The sequence below is a fragment of the Vicugna pacos genome, chromosome 1 (genome assembly GCF_048564905.1).
Source record: "Vicugna pacos chromosome 1, VicPac4, whole genome shotgun sequence".
Taxonomy (NCBI): Eukaryota; Metazoa; Chordata; class Mammalia; order Artiodactyla; family Camelidae; genus Vicugna; species Vicugna pacos.
Genome location: NC_132987.1, coordinates 85,180,072 through 85,194,808, shown reverse-complemented (window position 1 = coordinate 85,194,808; position 14,737 = coordinate 85,180,072). Strand labels below are relative to the sequence as shown.

The 14,737-nt window shown below is 38.8% G+C and overlaps 1 protein-coding gene across 1 annotated transcript in view; it reads left to right on the top strand.

Moving 5' to 3' along the window:
- The window catches only part of CRYBG3 (crystallin beta-gamma domain containing 3), a 103,181-nt gene that overhangs the window by 67,863 nt on the left and 20,581 nt on the right, over positions 1–14,737 (top strand). Inside the window, exons 15-17 of the mRNA XM_031672287.2 lie at positions 474–506; positions 5,991–6,103; positions 9,657–9,783. Of these exons, the coding sequence (XP_031528147.1) occupies positions 474–506; positions 5,991–6,103; positions 9,657–9,783 (273 nt within the window). The remainder of the gene's footprint in view (positions 1–473; positions 507–5,990; positions 6,104–9,656; positions 9,784–14,737) is intronic.

Genomic DNA, 14,737 nt, shown 5'->3' with positions numbered 1-14,737 from the left:
CCTCAGGAAGAGGATGCACTGAGTGATGTCTTAGGGGATAAAAACAATTTTTACCGGTGGGGAAGTGGGGCAGAAAAGGCGGTCCCACAAAAAGGGAATCATGCAAAGTCCTGAAGTTATGAGAGTGTGGCCAGTGAGGATGTTAACCAGCACTGCAGGACAGTAAGGGTGCCCACGGGATAGTGGGGGAAGGGAACGGTGGGAAGATCAGACTCTGTCTTTCTGATGGACCTTGGGGCATGTTTACTTCTAACTATAATAGTACTCAAAGTGAATTAGTAATAAACACTAAAATTATTGTAAGATAATTCAGTATGTTATTTGACAGTCCCAAATCTAACCAGTTCAAGGAATCTAGTAAATTGCTCAGACCATTTATTCTTTTTTACTTTTCAAAGGATGTTTTCAGTACTTTCAAAATGACAACTAAGATTATATGATTGTAATTTTTTAAATGTTTTAATATGTTTCAGGAACCGCTTGGGATAAATGAGCCTCTACATTTGGTATGTTTAAAAATATTCTGAACTTAAAATTGTTAAATCGCTTACTAGAAGCACTGATGCCCTCTCTCTCAAGCCTGTCTCTTTCCCTCAGATGACATTTATGTGTCTGTGTGGCAGGGCGGTTTATGTGGTACTAGGAGCCCGGAAGCACAGAAGGGCCTGCTGTCTTTGGTACTGGTCTCCCTGGCCTGGATTTGTCACAGTCCTTTTGTTTTCTCCTAAGAGAGCTTCAGCTCTGACCACTTTGGGCTCCTCTGGATCCTCTGTCACTCTCTTTCCCGTTGCCCGTCTTCTCTCGAGTGTCCCCCTCTAACTCAGCACAGGATGTTCTGTTGTCTGTGGAGGTGCAGACTTAGCGTGGAGGAACAGCATGCTTGTTGTGTGGATGTATTTCTAGTAACCCAAGTCATGTATTTCTGAAAAGCACTGATAAAACTGCAACCCTGCTTCTTTATTTGTAGTGTGTTAATGGTTTGAAGGATTGGGCAATACCCTGGAGCTTAATGTTTATTTACTATCCATTGAAGGCTAGAAATTGTGCTTATTTAGTGCTTCTAATAACTCTGTGAGGTCAGGATTTATCCCATTTATTAATTAAAAAAATGAGGTTTAGAATTTAAGTGTCATTTTATACAGCTAGAAATAGCAAAATAGGCATTTTTTCAGTATCTAATGCCAAGATTTTATATCAAAGAAAGACATATTGTGTTATGAACAGTGATAGGAACATAGGAGAAAGAGGGGATGAGAGACAGTGCTTCTTCCTTCTGTCTCATTTTAAGTAACAAATTCAGAAAAATGTCTTCAAAAAGCCTAATATGGTGATTAATTTTAAATATTTGACATTTGCTGGTTTTACGTAATGCTGAATCTTTTTCTCTGAGTGTGTATGTTTTTCATGTTCAGGTCAGTGTTTATATATTTTAAACTAGCTTAGTTTAACCATGTTTCCATTCGCAGTGCTTTCAGGTTTTATTATTTTCTGATTAGCTCAGGCCTCTTGGGAACATTTCCTCGCTGAATATAACTCAGTTGCTGTTCTGAAGACATTTCCTGCCAGATCTTTATTTTGAATCTTAGAAAACTCCAGCTGTGGGCTTTTCAAAGCACTTTTTTTTTCCCCACATGCATCAACATAACATGAATTAGATAAAGAAATGAACAGGGGTAATTCCAAACTGCACATTTTCTGAGTTTCAAGTGCAAATAAAAAGTCACATTCTTTTGAGCTCTGCCCCACCTCCACCCCCATCCCTGTCCTTTTTTGCGAACTTCCTTGTTTGGGGCAGATTACTCAGAGCGTTTTCTTTATAGTATTTCCAGTCCAACTTGAAGAGAAAGGAAGCAGCAGCAAACGCCCGGTGACATTGGCCCTGTTTCATTTTTCTGATTTGGGCTCTGCCATTGCCGTGGGAGATGAAGGTCTCTGACAAGCGTGTGATGGCTGGATGTCTGGTAACATGCAGACAGAGCCTCCTTAGTTTACCCAGTACCAGAGCTCTTAGTATTTCACATTAGGCCAAATTTTCTGAACGTTTTGTTTGTTTTCACTTACCCAAATAAGAACAGATGGATCTTGGCTGACAGTCTGGTGCATTCAGTAACCAGAAAGTATTTTCTCCTTCAGGAGTAGTCGTGACAGGTTGACAAGTCAGAGGCTGTGTTCAGATGGGGTGGCTATTCTCCCTGCCTGGGGAATAAGGAGGAAGTCACCTCGCATGTTCACGTCAGAAGAGAGAATTTTCTTTTATGCTGGTGATTTGAAAGGGAACCTCAAGCAACCTGAGAAGGGAAAAGGCCAGAAAATATTTGTGTGTAGAGATAAATATATAGCCTGAGAGTTATGCTAGTAAAAATATTATTGCTGATGTGTAAGCGTATTATGATGATACATGTGTCTTATTTGGGACACAGAATGCCACCTTTTATTGAGAAGATTGTTTTTTTTCCTGTGGCTGAAGATCAGTCACCAAGTCTAATTGCCAACTCAGAATATTTGATACAATGACAAGATCATTATAGAGTTTTTCACAGTTAGCAAATGGCCCTTTCTTTCTGCTTTTACTTTTCCTCAAATAAAACAATGTGGATTATTTCATAGTGTCTTCATCTCCTGCTCTTAGCAAGTCCTGAATATCAGAAATCTCACTAGATTAAATCTTAGAAAAGTGAGTTTTGTTTCCAGAGAGGTTATAGTCGGGCAGCCACTGTCTAGAAGTTGTAACCAGTTCCCCACTTTGACCCAGCAGAGGACTTTACTTTCTTAGAATCTTTTTGAGTCCCCTTGCAGATACAATTAGAAGTTTGGATTTCTTTACCTGCTGAGCCTCTGTTCCATTTCATACATGATTCTAGCTGAGAAAAAGCAACTGAATATTTTCTTGTATTGGATAGTTTGGCCAAATTGAATCTTAGGAAGATCACAGGGTCTTTAACACTTGTGGTTACTGTTATATGTCTGGGGGATAAGAAAACAATAGTTTTAGTCAAGTATCAGTAAGATTCAAGAGCAGCAGGGGAAAACATTTCTTTGCGGTATGATAACCAGATCATTTTTAGACTCAAGAGGCCAGAAATACTCATGCAGTAGTACTTACTTATCTAAGTAAAGAAAGGCTTCTATGGGTAAACAGGGAAGTAAAATCACTGTAGAGTAAGTAATTGATGTGAAAAGTACATAACACTATGGGGCAGTGTGATGTAATACAAGAGTGAAAACAAGACTGTTCTTTGTTGAACAATCAGTATGTTTGTGTGAAGGAAGTCCAAAGGGCTACAGAAAGTCTCATTTAGACAAGGTAGAATGTTTCTCATAGAAATTATTTTAGCACTGGAGTAAATAAAATTACATTAAAAATTATTTTGATATTGTGGAATAAATTAAGTGAACACAACTTCTTTTATTGGGTCAGTAATTCAGCTCTTGAGTCTCTGGTTTGTCAGAGAAGATTGCATGTGTTTGTGTATATTATAAGTGAAAAGTACATAGCAGAAAAAGAAAAGAAAAAGGTTTTCTGTGAAATTATCATCATAAACGGATGATGATTTCTGCTTCAAAGCGTAGTTCTAAAGAACACAGAAGATATATTTGTGAAAAGGCACCTTGCAAACCAGTGATACACTGCCTTTTTTTGTTTTTCCTTGCTTCCATACAGTTCCATGTAGGAGGCGGGGAGTGCTTGAGCCATGCTCCCGTGGCTCGGGGGGATGGGTGTGGTTCAAAGTAAACTAATTTCTTGTTCATCTGACTATTCATCTGCGTTCTAAGCAACCTATCTGAGTTGTTTTGTACATTTATTCTGCACTAATCTGGAAGGGAAACCAAAATGGCGAGTTTATCTTGCTAGCTTTTCACGGGACTTATTTTCACCAAGGCACTGTCACTTAATTTCACCAAGTATGGAAACCACAGATGAATGATTATAATTAGAAAGCACAGAGTTGGTTTCTGTAGGGATCCCTCCTCAGAACATTGTTATGAGAATTTCTATTCTCAGGCATTTGTAAGGCTGTCAAAATGAGGTGTTACTTTTCTGGGGCTGGACAAGTCTTGGGTGAACCATATACCATATCTCATTTTGGGGGTAAAAATAAACTTAGATCTGTATTAAGCTCATTTTTTTTAGTATGGGTAAAGAACGTTTTAACTCATTGAATCAGAACAAGACTTGATGGCAGAGTGAGTACCTATGTGTGAATTTTAATTAATGCTTCTGAGTATGAAGACTGAGACTAAAAAGTAGAGGTGGCTGGTACAGATACCATCAGAAATATGCTGAACTTGCACTGTCAGCTGTCCAGGATTTGACATTTCATGGCTTCACGGTGAAATATTGAAGTATAAATCTTAAGCTCAGCAATATGAATATAATTAATTCAACAAACTGGGAAAACACACAGTGAACAAGGCAGCTGTGATTTCTGTTCTCCAGTGGCTTTTCTGATTCTTGTAGTGAATAAAGATAATATTTGGCTGTAGGAGCAATTATGCCACACTTTTGGAAGTTAAATGTGATTCACTTTTTAGCCTCCCATGTTTTACAAGCCTTTAAGTTAAAAAACATACTCTGAAAAGCCACTAACCAAAATATATGCTGTTATGAAGGAATTTAGGGCCGTTTGCCTGGACACAAAGAATTGTTCAGGGAGTTGTTCCAGAAGTCTTTATTGTTTTGGACTTGCTTTTTCTCGCTTTCTCCTGCATCCACCAAAGGACCACGATAGGAACTTGATGGATCACACCTCCATAAGGCAAGGAGCCCCTTGGTGTTTTAATGCTCCAAGTGCAGCCTCGTTTCACAGTAAGAAATCATACTGTGCAAGCCCCGGTGGTCGGGGGAAGTGGTTCTCTCAGCTTCATGGTTTTGGGTTCTCTTTGATATCAGGCCAAGAAGCAAAGTCAGAGCAGAGTGAGATAGCCAAGAAATAATTCCTCAGAACTCAGAGACCGTCCATCTCTGAGAGGACCCTTGGGAAGATGCAGGAAGTGGACATCAGCTGCTGAAAGAAGCCTTGTTCTCGATGACAGCGCTGGCGGGAGAGAGGGCGGCGCTGCAGATGGTCATTGTGATGCATTCTTAGCTACAGTGCAGGCCTGTCGGAGTCGGGTGGATCTGTGGGCCATGTTATTTCAAGGCTCCAGTGTATTATGAAACATTTATAGGGCTCATTAATTTTTTCTTGCCTATTAGAGATCCAGGGCCACGAGCGCTGCAGATGATTCTATCTCTGGTCCAAAGGGAACTGTTGAGATTTCATGAATTTTCCTTGACAAAAATAACTGAAGTAGAAAGGTAGTTATATAAAGCTGTAAGCTGTGCGTTCAAGGTATTCCTATCAGTAAACTGAAGCCTGTGGGCTGGAATGCATGACACAGACATCTTCCTTTCTTCCCCGTAAATCTTCCACTAATCTCATCATTATTATCTTCTCTGCCATCTGCTCCTGGGGTCTCGCAGGCCATCTCAGGCTCATTTATGGGCATCGCCTGTCCTTTCTCCGTCTCCCTTTGATGAACTGTGGATTAGGAAGACTTGGGGAGGGAAGAGGAGTGGTCACCAGACCCCACACCAGTCCCAGCAGCCTTCATGTTTAGCACTAAGTTGCTTCTTACTTTAGACATGCAGTCTCACCGCAGGGGCTAGTAATTGTCTGATACAATGGGCGGGGACCGCATTTTAGTGGAGGAGGGATTCTGGCTTACTCCTGTGGGTAGAATTGTTTCCTGGGCCTCTGCGCCCAGACCCTGATGCAAGGGGTGGGTGGAAATGGTAAATAAATCTTGACATTTCTGGAAAACGCTTAAGGAAAAAAAGAGTGAGTTTAAGGAGAATCATCCTGAACATGGATTCATTGTTAATAAGTAAAACACGAGTGTAGTGTTTTGCTGAATTTTTGTAAGTACATGAAACGAAAGGTTTTCATTTGCTTTTGTGATGATGTCAAACTGTTCTCTGTGTAATTGCTGTGTTGTTGCTCTTGTAGCTCAAAGCATTCAGTAAACCAGGGTTCCAAGGTGAATGTGTAGATTTCACAAAAGAGATTTTGGATTTGACGTCATCATTCTGGCCATGTTCTTTTAAAGTTCTTCGGGGTTGGTAAGTGTGCTTTATTGAATGATTTCCACTGTTGTTTAATAACTAAATTTCTGTTAAATTTATGGAGATTTGACTTTTATTTTTTGCATACACAGTGAAATCAAAAAAATTTTAACCAGTAGTCAGAAGCTAATTAGCCTATATTACCTTTGCCCATCTTGTGTCATGAGCCATTGTGCACTGCAGAGAAACAGGATGCTGACTGGCCAACTTTGGGAGCGTTTTGGTGATTTTTTTGTCTCACTGTTATCTTAGATTATTTCCTAACTATTTTGAATGTTTCATTGTGTGTTTACTGTATAGTGTAATAGAATGCTATAAAATTAGCATTTTTGTCCAGATAATACATATTACTCCTAAATTTAAAAAAAAGTTTTTGTTTGTTTAAATTATTTGTTGCCCCCATTTCACAGATTAGGATCCCTGCTTCAGAGTTAAGGTTTCCCAAGATCCCACACCAAGTGTCAGACCCAGGATTATGTTGGCTGTTTAGTGTGTGTTTGTTTTAAATTCTGTGTTCTTCCAACTGCAGCAGCATACTGGACCTTTCTCACGTGGGTATATGAGACTGTGTGTTTTTCAATTTATGTTCTAATATATTCTATCATTTTTATTGTGGTACAATATGTATAACATGAAATTTACCTTTTTAGCCATTTTTAAGTGTATGTATCTTCAGTGGCATCTCTGTATAGCAGATATCCACCTAATAACTCATCAGAGTCTCTTTCCCAAGATATCTTGGGTTCATTGATTCTCCTCCTTTCTCTCTTGAACCAGTAGAGACAAGGATCCTACTTTCCACTTGAGGAATTTCAGTCTCCTAATTAGTCCTACCCTGATGTCCTCTTATTTCCAGTGTTTGTCACAAACCAATCGGAGCCCAGTTATCTGTCCCAAAATCCAGTTTAATGTTTTCTACTACTCTTCTTTAAATCCCAAGGTCATGCTCTCATTACCAATCAGATCAAGTTCAAACTCTTTTTTCCTTTCCAGGATTTGTCATCGCCGAATCTCATTTTCCATGTCCATGCTCCAGTCTGTCTTTGTACTGTACCCCATCCTCTCCTCACTGGGCATTTACTCAGCTCTGTGTTTCATGCCTTATCCTCTTTACTGGGGGTCAGCAGACTGACTCTATAAAGGGCCAGGTAGTAAGTATTTTCAGCCTTGGGGCCACACAGGCTCCGTGCCAGCTACTCAGCACCGTCACTTCAGCACCAGAGCGGCTGTGGGCGATACACACATGAATGAGCATGGCTGTGTTCCAGCGAAGCTCCGTTTGTGGATGTTGAAATTTGAATTGGATTTAATAGTCACATATCACAGTTTTCTTTTAATTTTTTAAATCATTTAAAAATGCAAAACCAGTCAGCTTGTGAGCTGTTCAAAAACTGGCAATGGGGAGGATTTGGCCCACAAGCTGTGGTTTGCCGTCCCCCCACTCTGTCTCAAAGTTTGTGGGTTTCAGGTGAATCTCGCCAGCACATGTTACTTGTTTGGCCTACACACTATGTTTAAAGTTTTTGTATCAATACTTAAGTTTAGGATATTTTTCAGAAGAACCTGATTTTTACCTTCTCTTTAAAAATTAGAAGGTTTGAAAACTGGGGAAACATTCATCTTTGGTATTGAGTAGAGAGGCATGTGTGCTCCCCAGCGTACAGTAACACTGCTCATTTTTATCTGCCAGACCTCCCACAGGTATGTAAGTTTGTGAACCCTGCTTAATATTAATCCAAATACGTATTTTTAAGATTTAGTCCATCCTCATTCCCTCTGTTAACCTTCTTGATTAACCCTAAATCAAGCAGTCTTTTCCTTCTCTGCTTTCCTTAGCTCTCACTACTTTGAACCCCTTCGTATCAGTTACTGTATTTATAGTTACTTCCAAGAAGAATATGAACGTTTTACAGTAGTAAAACATGTAAAGTAGGACACGGTTAGTTAAATAGATTATCTGCAACTCTAGTGAGAAATATTATGTATACACCAAAGACCTGAAATAATTTTGTTACTAGTATTTGGCTCTGAGTTTCTTCTCCTCTAAGATTAAAAAAAAAAAACATTTTGAAAGATATATTTTAATTTTCTGATGAGAGGGAGCACTGAAGTTTTTCTGGAGGGGAATATTTTTTCCTGACACTGAAGTCTAGGACAAATTAGTCATATATGTTGCTTCATGTAGGAAATATTTATTTTATTTATAAATATATATAATATATATACTTTCTATATATAGTGTATATATTTTACACCCCCCCCAACACACACACACGTGTGTATTTATGGGGGGGAGAGAAGTCCCTAGGTATGTGCAGGGATTGGTTCTGGAGTCCCCACATATACCTAAATCCATGGGTGCTCAGGTCACTTATATAAAGTGGCTTAGTACAGTCAGGCCTCCGTATCTACAGAAGAGACATTTGTGCATACAGAGGGCCAACTACGTACAAAATGTACATTTTATATATTTTATTTATATTTATGTGTAGTTTATTAAACTATGGCTTTAATAAAAGAATACAAGAACCATGGTGATTAAGTGCCTGTAGTGCTTTAGAGATCTGGATTTGAGCCCGGTACACCACGTCCTCATTCTGTAACATTAAGCACTTTGGACCATCTGAACCTCAGTTTCCTCCTCTGTAAATGTGGGATAATAACAGTACCTACCTCAGAGGATTCTTACAAGGACTGAAAAATTAATGCACAGAGGGGCTTAGCTCCATGCCCAAAATACTGAAAACCTTTGATAAATATTGGCTATAAAATGCTTATTACATAGAAGACATGGCAGTAAATTAAGTCACACAGCATTTCTGTGGTTATCAAAAGTTAGTGTCGTCTAGCTAGAGTATAGTTCTGGTGATCTTAAAGTATAGGGCTAGAACTTAAACACACGGAAGCTAAAAAAGTAACAGCCAATTAATTTCTCCCTTGGGCTCCTTCTTTCCAAAAGAGCATGTCTTAACCAAGCTTTTGATGGCTGCTGTGTTGAAGATAATTTGCTATGGAATATTCTAAAGGGTTCATTTCTTTTGAAAAATCTCCACTAGCTATCAGCTGTGCAGGTGACATATTCTTAAATACTGTTGTGTGAATTGTTAGGACTCTGGCTTATAACTCACCCTAGACTGAAAGCAAGCTCATTAAATAAGAATACAAATTTTTATTTTTCTCAAAAAGAACTTCTCATCTGTCCAAGTACTTAATAATCACTATAATTTGATTCCAGGTTTTTTGTGCTTGAAAGCACTGAATGAAGCTAATGTCTTTAGCTTACAGCGGATGCGTTACTTCAAATCTCAGCTCTGTCATTTAATAGTTGGGGGAGTCTTGGGCAAATCATATAACCTCAGTTGTGTTGACTGTAAAGATAAGGGCATGTTTCTACCTCACAGAATTATTGAGTGCATAGTGAGACAATAGTCTGGCACGTGGTAAGCACCAGGACTTTTATGTCCTACTCCTCATTCTGGTTCCCACTGCATGATGATGAGTCAAACTGCCAGCTGATGGAGTTTGAATGTTTCACTGCTTGCTTTCTCAGCTGGCTCCTGTATTACCAAGAGGACGTTTCCAATAACGAGTGTGTGTTAGAAGAAGGCCTCTATGCTGACCTTACTTCCTGTGGCTGCCCAACATCCAGAGTCAAATCCCTCAAGCCTATTGACTATGTAAGTTCCTTACTGAATGCATATTTATAAGACTTTTTCTTGTCCAGTTTAATTACCATGAATGATAATGTGAAGTTGGAAGAAATAATACAAGGGAAAATATAAAAATCTTAGTGAGTGACTTGTAGATTGTAAAATTGAGATTCACTCATGAAATCCAGCCAAAGTGTGAGATTGGTATCTTTCTTTCTTCCTTTCTTCCTTTCTTTTTTTCTTTTTCTTTTTCTTTTTCTTTTTTTAGCAGAATGCAAAATTTAGGAACTAGAGCAATTGAGGCCTGAGCTTAAATTAATACTTTAACCAGTCTGGATGACATTGGCAAAGTTACTTAGTTTTCTCATCTGTGGTAGTACTTCGTAAGGCTACTGGGACACTAAATGTGATGGTGCTTGTAAAATGCTTAGCACATGGTGAGCGCTCAGTATTAGCTATTAGTATCGTGGTTGTAAGTGTTATAGCTGCTTAAAAGAAATAATAACCTGATCATTTTCTTATTCTATTAGAGAAGTCAAATGACAACTTGTCTGCTATGTAGGCTTACAATGTTACTTTAAGGCGTGGACCACCACTGGTTTCATTTCAAACCTTGTCTTGGGGGAACTAGGGCTTTCCTGCCTGGTGTGTAGAATTGTCTGGGTCACCTGAGACGGCTACATTTATATAGAGTAAGTAGTTTCTCCTTTCTGTCATATTTACTCAGAATTTTAAATGTGAGAAAAACAGGATAGCTACTCTGGGACATTCACTCTGGGCTCTTGGTTACTGGTGTTTACGCAGAGGAAGTCGTGGGGATCTGGAATATTTTCAAGATGCCTAGTTATGATAATTCCCTAGGAGCATCTGGTCAAAGCTGAGATTTACACGATGATGACTAGAGGCCCTACATAGTGGTAGGAGGGACTCAGACCTTTCAACCAGAGCTGATGATCATACTCGGGATCTTTGATCCCAGCCTCAGCAACGTGGTCTTATTTCACAAGGCATTCCTGGAGAGAGTATTCTTGGTATCAGGCTAAGAATAGAGTCTTGGCTGAGGAGCAAGAATAAAAATAGCATCCTGGTTGTGTCTCAGTGGCCTTTAGACACCAGCTTGGAAAGACTAAATGGCTACTGATGCTTCCTGTCTATTGGAGGAAAACTGGTTAAAAACAAAATAGTAGGGGAGGGTATAGCTCAGGTGGTAGAGTGCATGCTTAGCATGCATGAGATCCTGGGTTCAGTCCCCCAGTACCACCTCTAAAAATAAGTAAATAAACTTAATTGATCCCCCACCCCCACAAAAATAGAATGTATTCTGGTCAGTCTCTCCAGGTATTGATAAGGCTGAAAAAGGCATTGGAAAGTAGTCTGCGTTTACTGAAAAAGGAATTTTCTTAGCAAACTGTAGTGGTAAAACCAGCAGATATATACTTAGATGATCCAAATTGGTGGTATTACTATTTTTCTTTGTAAAATTTTCTTACATTCATAAAGTCAGAAATGAGTAATTAAAATTAGAAGTGAAAATATATAGAGAGAAAAGAAACATCTTTACACAAGATATAACGTGCAGTTGCATGTCCCTGGTTTGGTCCTGTGGGATCCAGGCAGTGTAGGTGAAGGTGCCTCTTGGGAGGGACTTGAGAGCTACGGCCTTTTCACTCCAAGAATTGATTAAAGAGCATGTTAGTTTTCTTAATGCGTTTCCCAGGTATGTTTTAAATTTTTGAAAGGTCTTTGTTGAAGACACGTTTAGGCAGTAGGTTTGGTGTTGAAATGGAAGGGAATATGAGATGAGGTTGGGCATCCCAGCAAAGACCTGCAGGTTGACCAGGAAGCAGCCTCAACAGGTACTGTGTCCTTGGTGATGTCAACTGTACTTCATCCTGATGGCCCTGAGTTGATCAGACCTAGGAGACTGATAGGTAAGACAGAGGGCCAACCTAGTGATTTGTAGTGGGTGGATTCTGGTGACTAGAATCCTTGGGAATTCTGTCCTGGGCATTTTTGTGCCTCTCTGGAAGAACCTAGGAAACTGAATTAGTTACCAGAATGTTACTTGTTGAGCTTAAGATTTGGGTAAATGGTGGTTGTCTGGAGAGTAGCTTCCCTATTAACATTCCCCACAAAAGGGGCCCCTCCCGTTTCTCCAGGGCCCCTCGTGGCTGCATTTTCCAGATTCTGTGTCTTCTTTCTATGGAAAATTCTAGACACAGTGTACATCACCTGCTTCTCTGACTCCTTCCACAACTGTGCTCTTACTTAGGGATTGGTAGGCCTTTTTCTGTAAATTGGTTAATACTGTTGCCTATGCAGTGTGATTCTGGATTCATTCTGGGAAATGTGACATCCAGTTGAATTGACTTTACATATATATATGAGCTGATTTTTTTATTTTGCTCTTATTATTATTTGGATTCTTTTTCTTTTATTGAAGTATAATAGCTGTACAATAGTATATGAATTACAGGTGTACAATATAGTGATTCACAATTTTTAAAGGTTATGCTTCATTTATAGTGATTATAAAGTATTGGCTATATTCTCTGTGTTGTACAGTATATCCTTGTAGCTTATTTATTTTATACATAGTAGTTTATACCTCTTAATTCCCCACCCCTATCTTGCCCCTCTGCCCTCCTCTCTCCCTACTGGTAACTACTGGTTTGTTCTTGGAATCTGTGAGTCTGCTTTTGTTGTTGTTGTTATAGTAACTACTTTGTTATATTTTTTAGATTCCACATATAAGTGGTATCATACAGTATTTGTCTTTTTCTGTCTGACCTATTTCACTTAGCATAGTGCCCTCCAAGTCCATTCCTGTTGTTGCAAATGGCAAAATTTCATTATTTTTTTCAGTTTTGCTTTTATTAGTTAAAACTGCAGAATTATGAGGGTGTTACCCATAGTTGGCATTCCTAGACACCCTGTGACTTAGTGCTAAAGTGTCGTCATGGTATAATACTGAGGAGCCCTAAGACTCCATCTTCATACAAGATCAGTGAGTCTTGAATTTGACACAACATTGTAAAATGACTATAACTCAATAAAAAAAATGTTAAAAAAAAATCAGTGAGTCTTGCAAATGACAGTTTGCTCCAGGCTGATTTTTATTTGTGCAGACATGTGTTTCATTCTAGAGGTCCATGGATGCATAATTTGCAGTCATTTTATAGTGAAAGGAGCTGTGAGCATACGTTATAGTTCTGCTTTTCACTAGGGTGACCTTGTACAAATCACTTAATTTATTTTGACCTCAGTTAACTCATCTGTAAAGCAACTGCTAGAACAGGTATTTTTAAATCTTTGACAGCCTCTAGTATCCTGGGCATGTTTCTAATTGGACATGAAAAACAATATATCCAAACTTAAGACTCACATGGTCTGAGGGAATAAGATGGTATATTAGCTTTAGTAAGGTTATGCCATTATAACAGTCCCCAAAACTGTTGGTAAGGGGCTAGAGGTGGGTGGGGAACCTAAGTAAATGTTTAAAGCATTGGTCTAGTAGTTTTTGGGGTAACCTGCTTCTGTTCCATTTCCGTGGGAGCAGCAGTCTGCTCGTTCCGTCCTCAGTGTCTCCATGGTGGCTTGGCATGGAAGTTGGCCTCCTTTGAAGTATAATCCAATCCTGGCAGCTATAAGCAGGCAAAGCAAAAATAACATTATAACAAGAGGTTGAAGGAAAAGTTCACATGAAATTTATGACTGTGATGACATAAGTGATCTTAAAAGGTAAAATAAGAATTGGCAAGGCAGTAATTCATTCTGTGCAAGAGTAATGAGTAAGGGGTAAGCTATAAATAGAAGGCTCTAAATCCAGCCACAGATGAAAGGAACAAATGACTTTATAAAGTGTAGAAGAGTTCGGTTGCTATTAAATTTTCAGCTGAACTCATGTGTAGTTAATAGTAGAGACTCCGGTGTACATTTTGAACACGAAGGCCAACAGAAAGCTGCGGTAAACATCATACTTCCAAGTGAGACATCTGAAGCATTTCCTTTTAAATTCAAGCAGAAGACAAAGTTCTCAACCATCACCATTTCTATTCAGCATTAATTTGGAGTCTTAGACACTTTAATAAGATTAAAACCAAAAAAGGTTTAAAGCAAGAAACAAAGTTGTCAAGAATATCAACTGACAAGTTATTAGGACTCATATGAATTCTTTAAAAGTTGCTGGATACGAGATTAACGGTAGTTAAAATAGAGGAAATGTAGGAATAAATCTACCAAGCCAAGTAAGCCCTTTGTGAGAAAAACTGTACAAACTTCTTTAAGGACATAAAAGACGGAGAGAGATTTTTATAGATGAAAAGACTCTATTGTAAATACTGTGGTCTTCCCCAAATTAATAAAATTTCAGGCAAAATGCTTACAGAATCTTTTGTATTTTGGGGTGGTAGTGGTGGTAAAACATGACAAGCTCATTCTAAAATTAATTTGGAAAAGATGGGGGTTCAGAATAGCCAAGATTATTTTTAAGAACAATAGACAGGATCACTTGTCTTCCATTATTTCTCAGTAGTAATTAAGGCAGTGAGCGTTGGTGCAGGGAGAGACAAATAGAACAGCAGGATGGGAGAGCACAGGAACTGACCTACGTAAATAATGGAATTTGGAAGATGACAGACAGCATTTCGGTGGGGCTGTTACGAAAGACAGTTGGCCCTTCATGTGGAAAAATATACAGTTAGAATCTTGCCTTATTCCAGACACAAAGATAAGTTCCAGATGGATTAATGGCAACTTAAATGTGAAAAACCAACTCGAATGAAATGTACAGTGTGGGGAATTTAGTCAGTACTTATGAAATATCTTTGTGTGATGACACATGACAATTTATCATGGTGATTGTTTTGAAATGTGCAGAAATATTGAATCACTGTGTTGTGCACTAGGAACTCACACAGTGTTGTAGGTCAAGTACTTTACTTTAAAAACAAGCCAACAAACTCAGAAAAAGATCAGATTT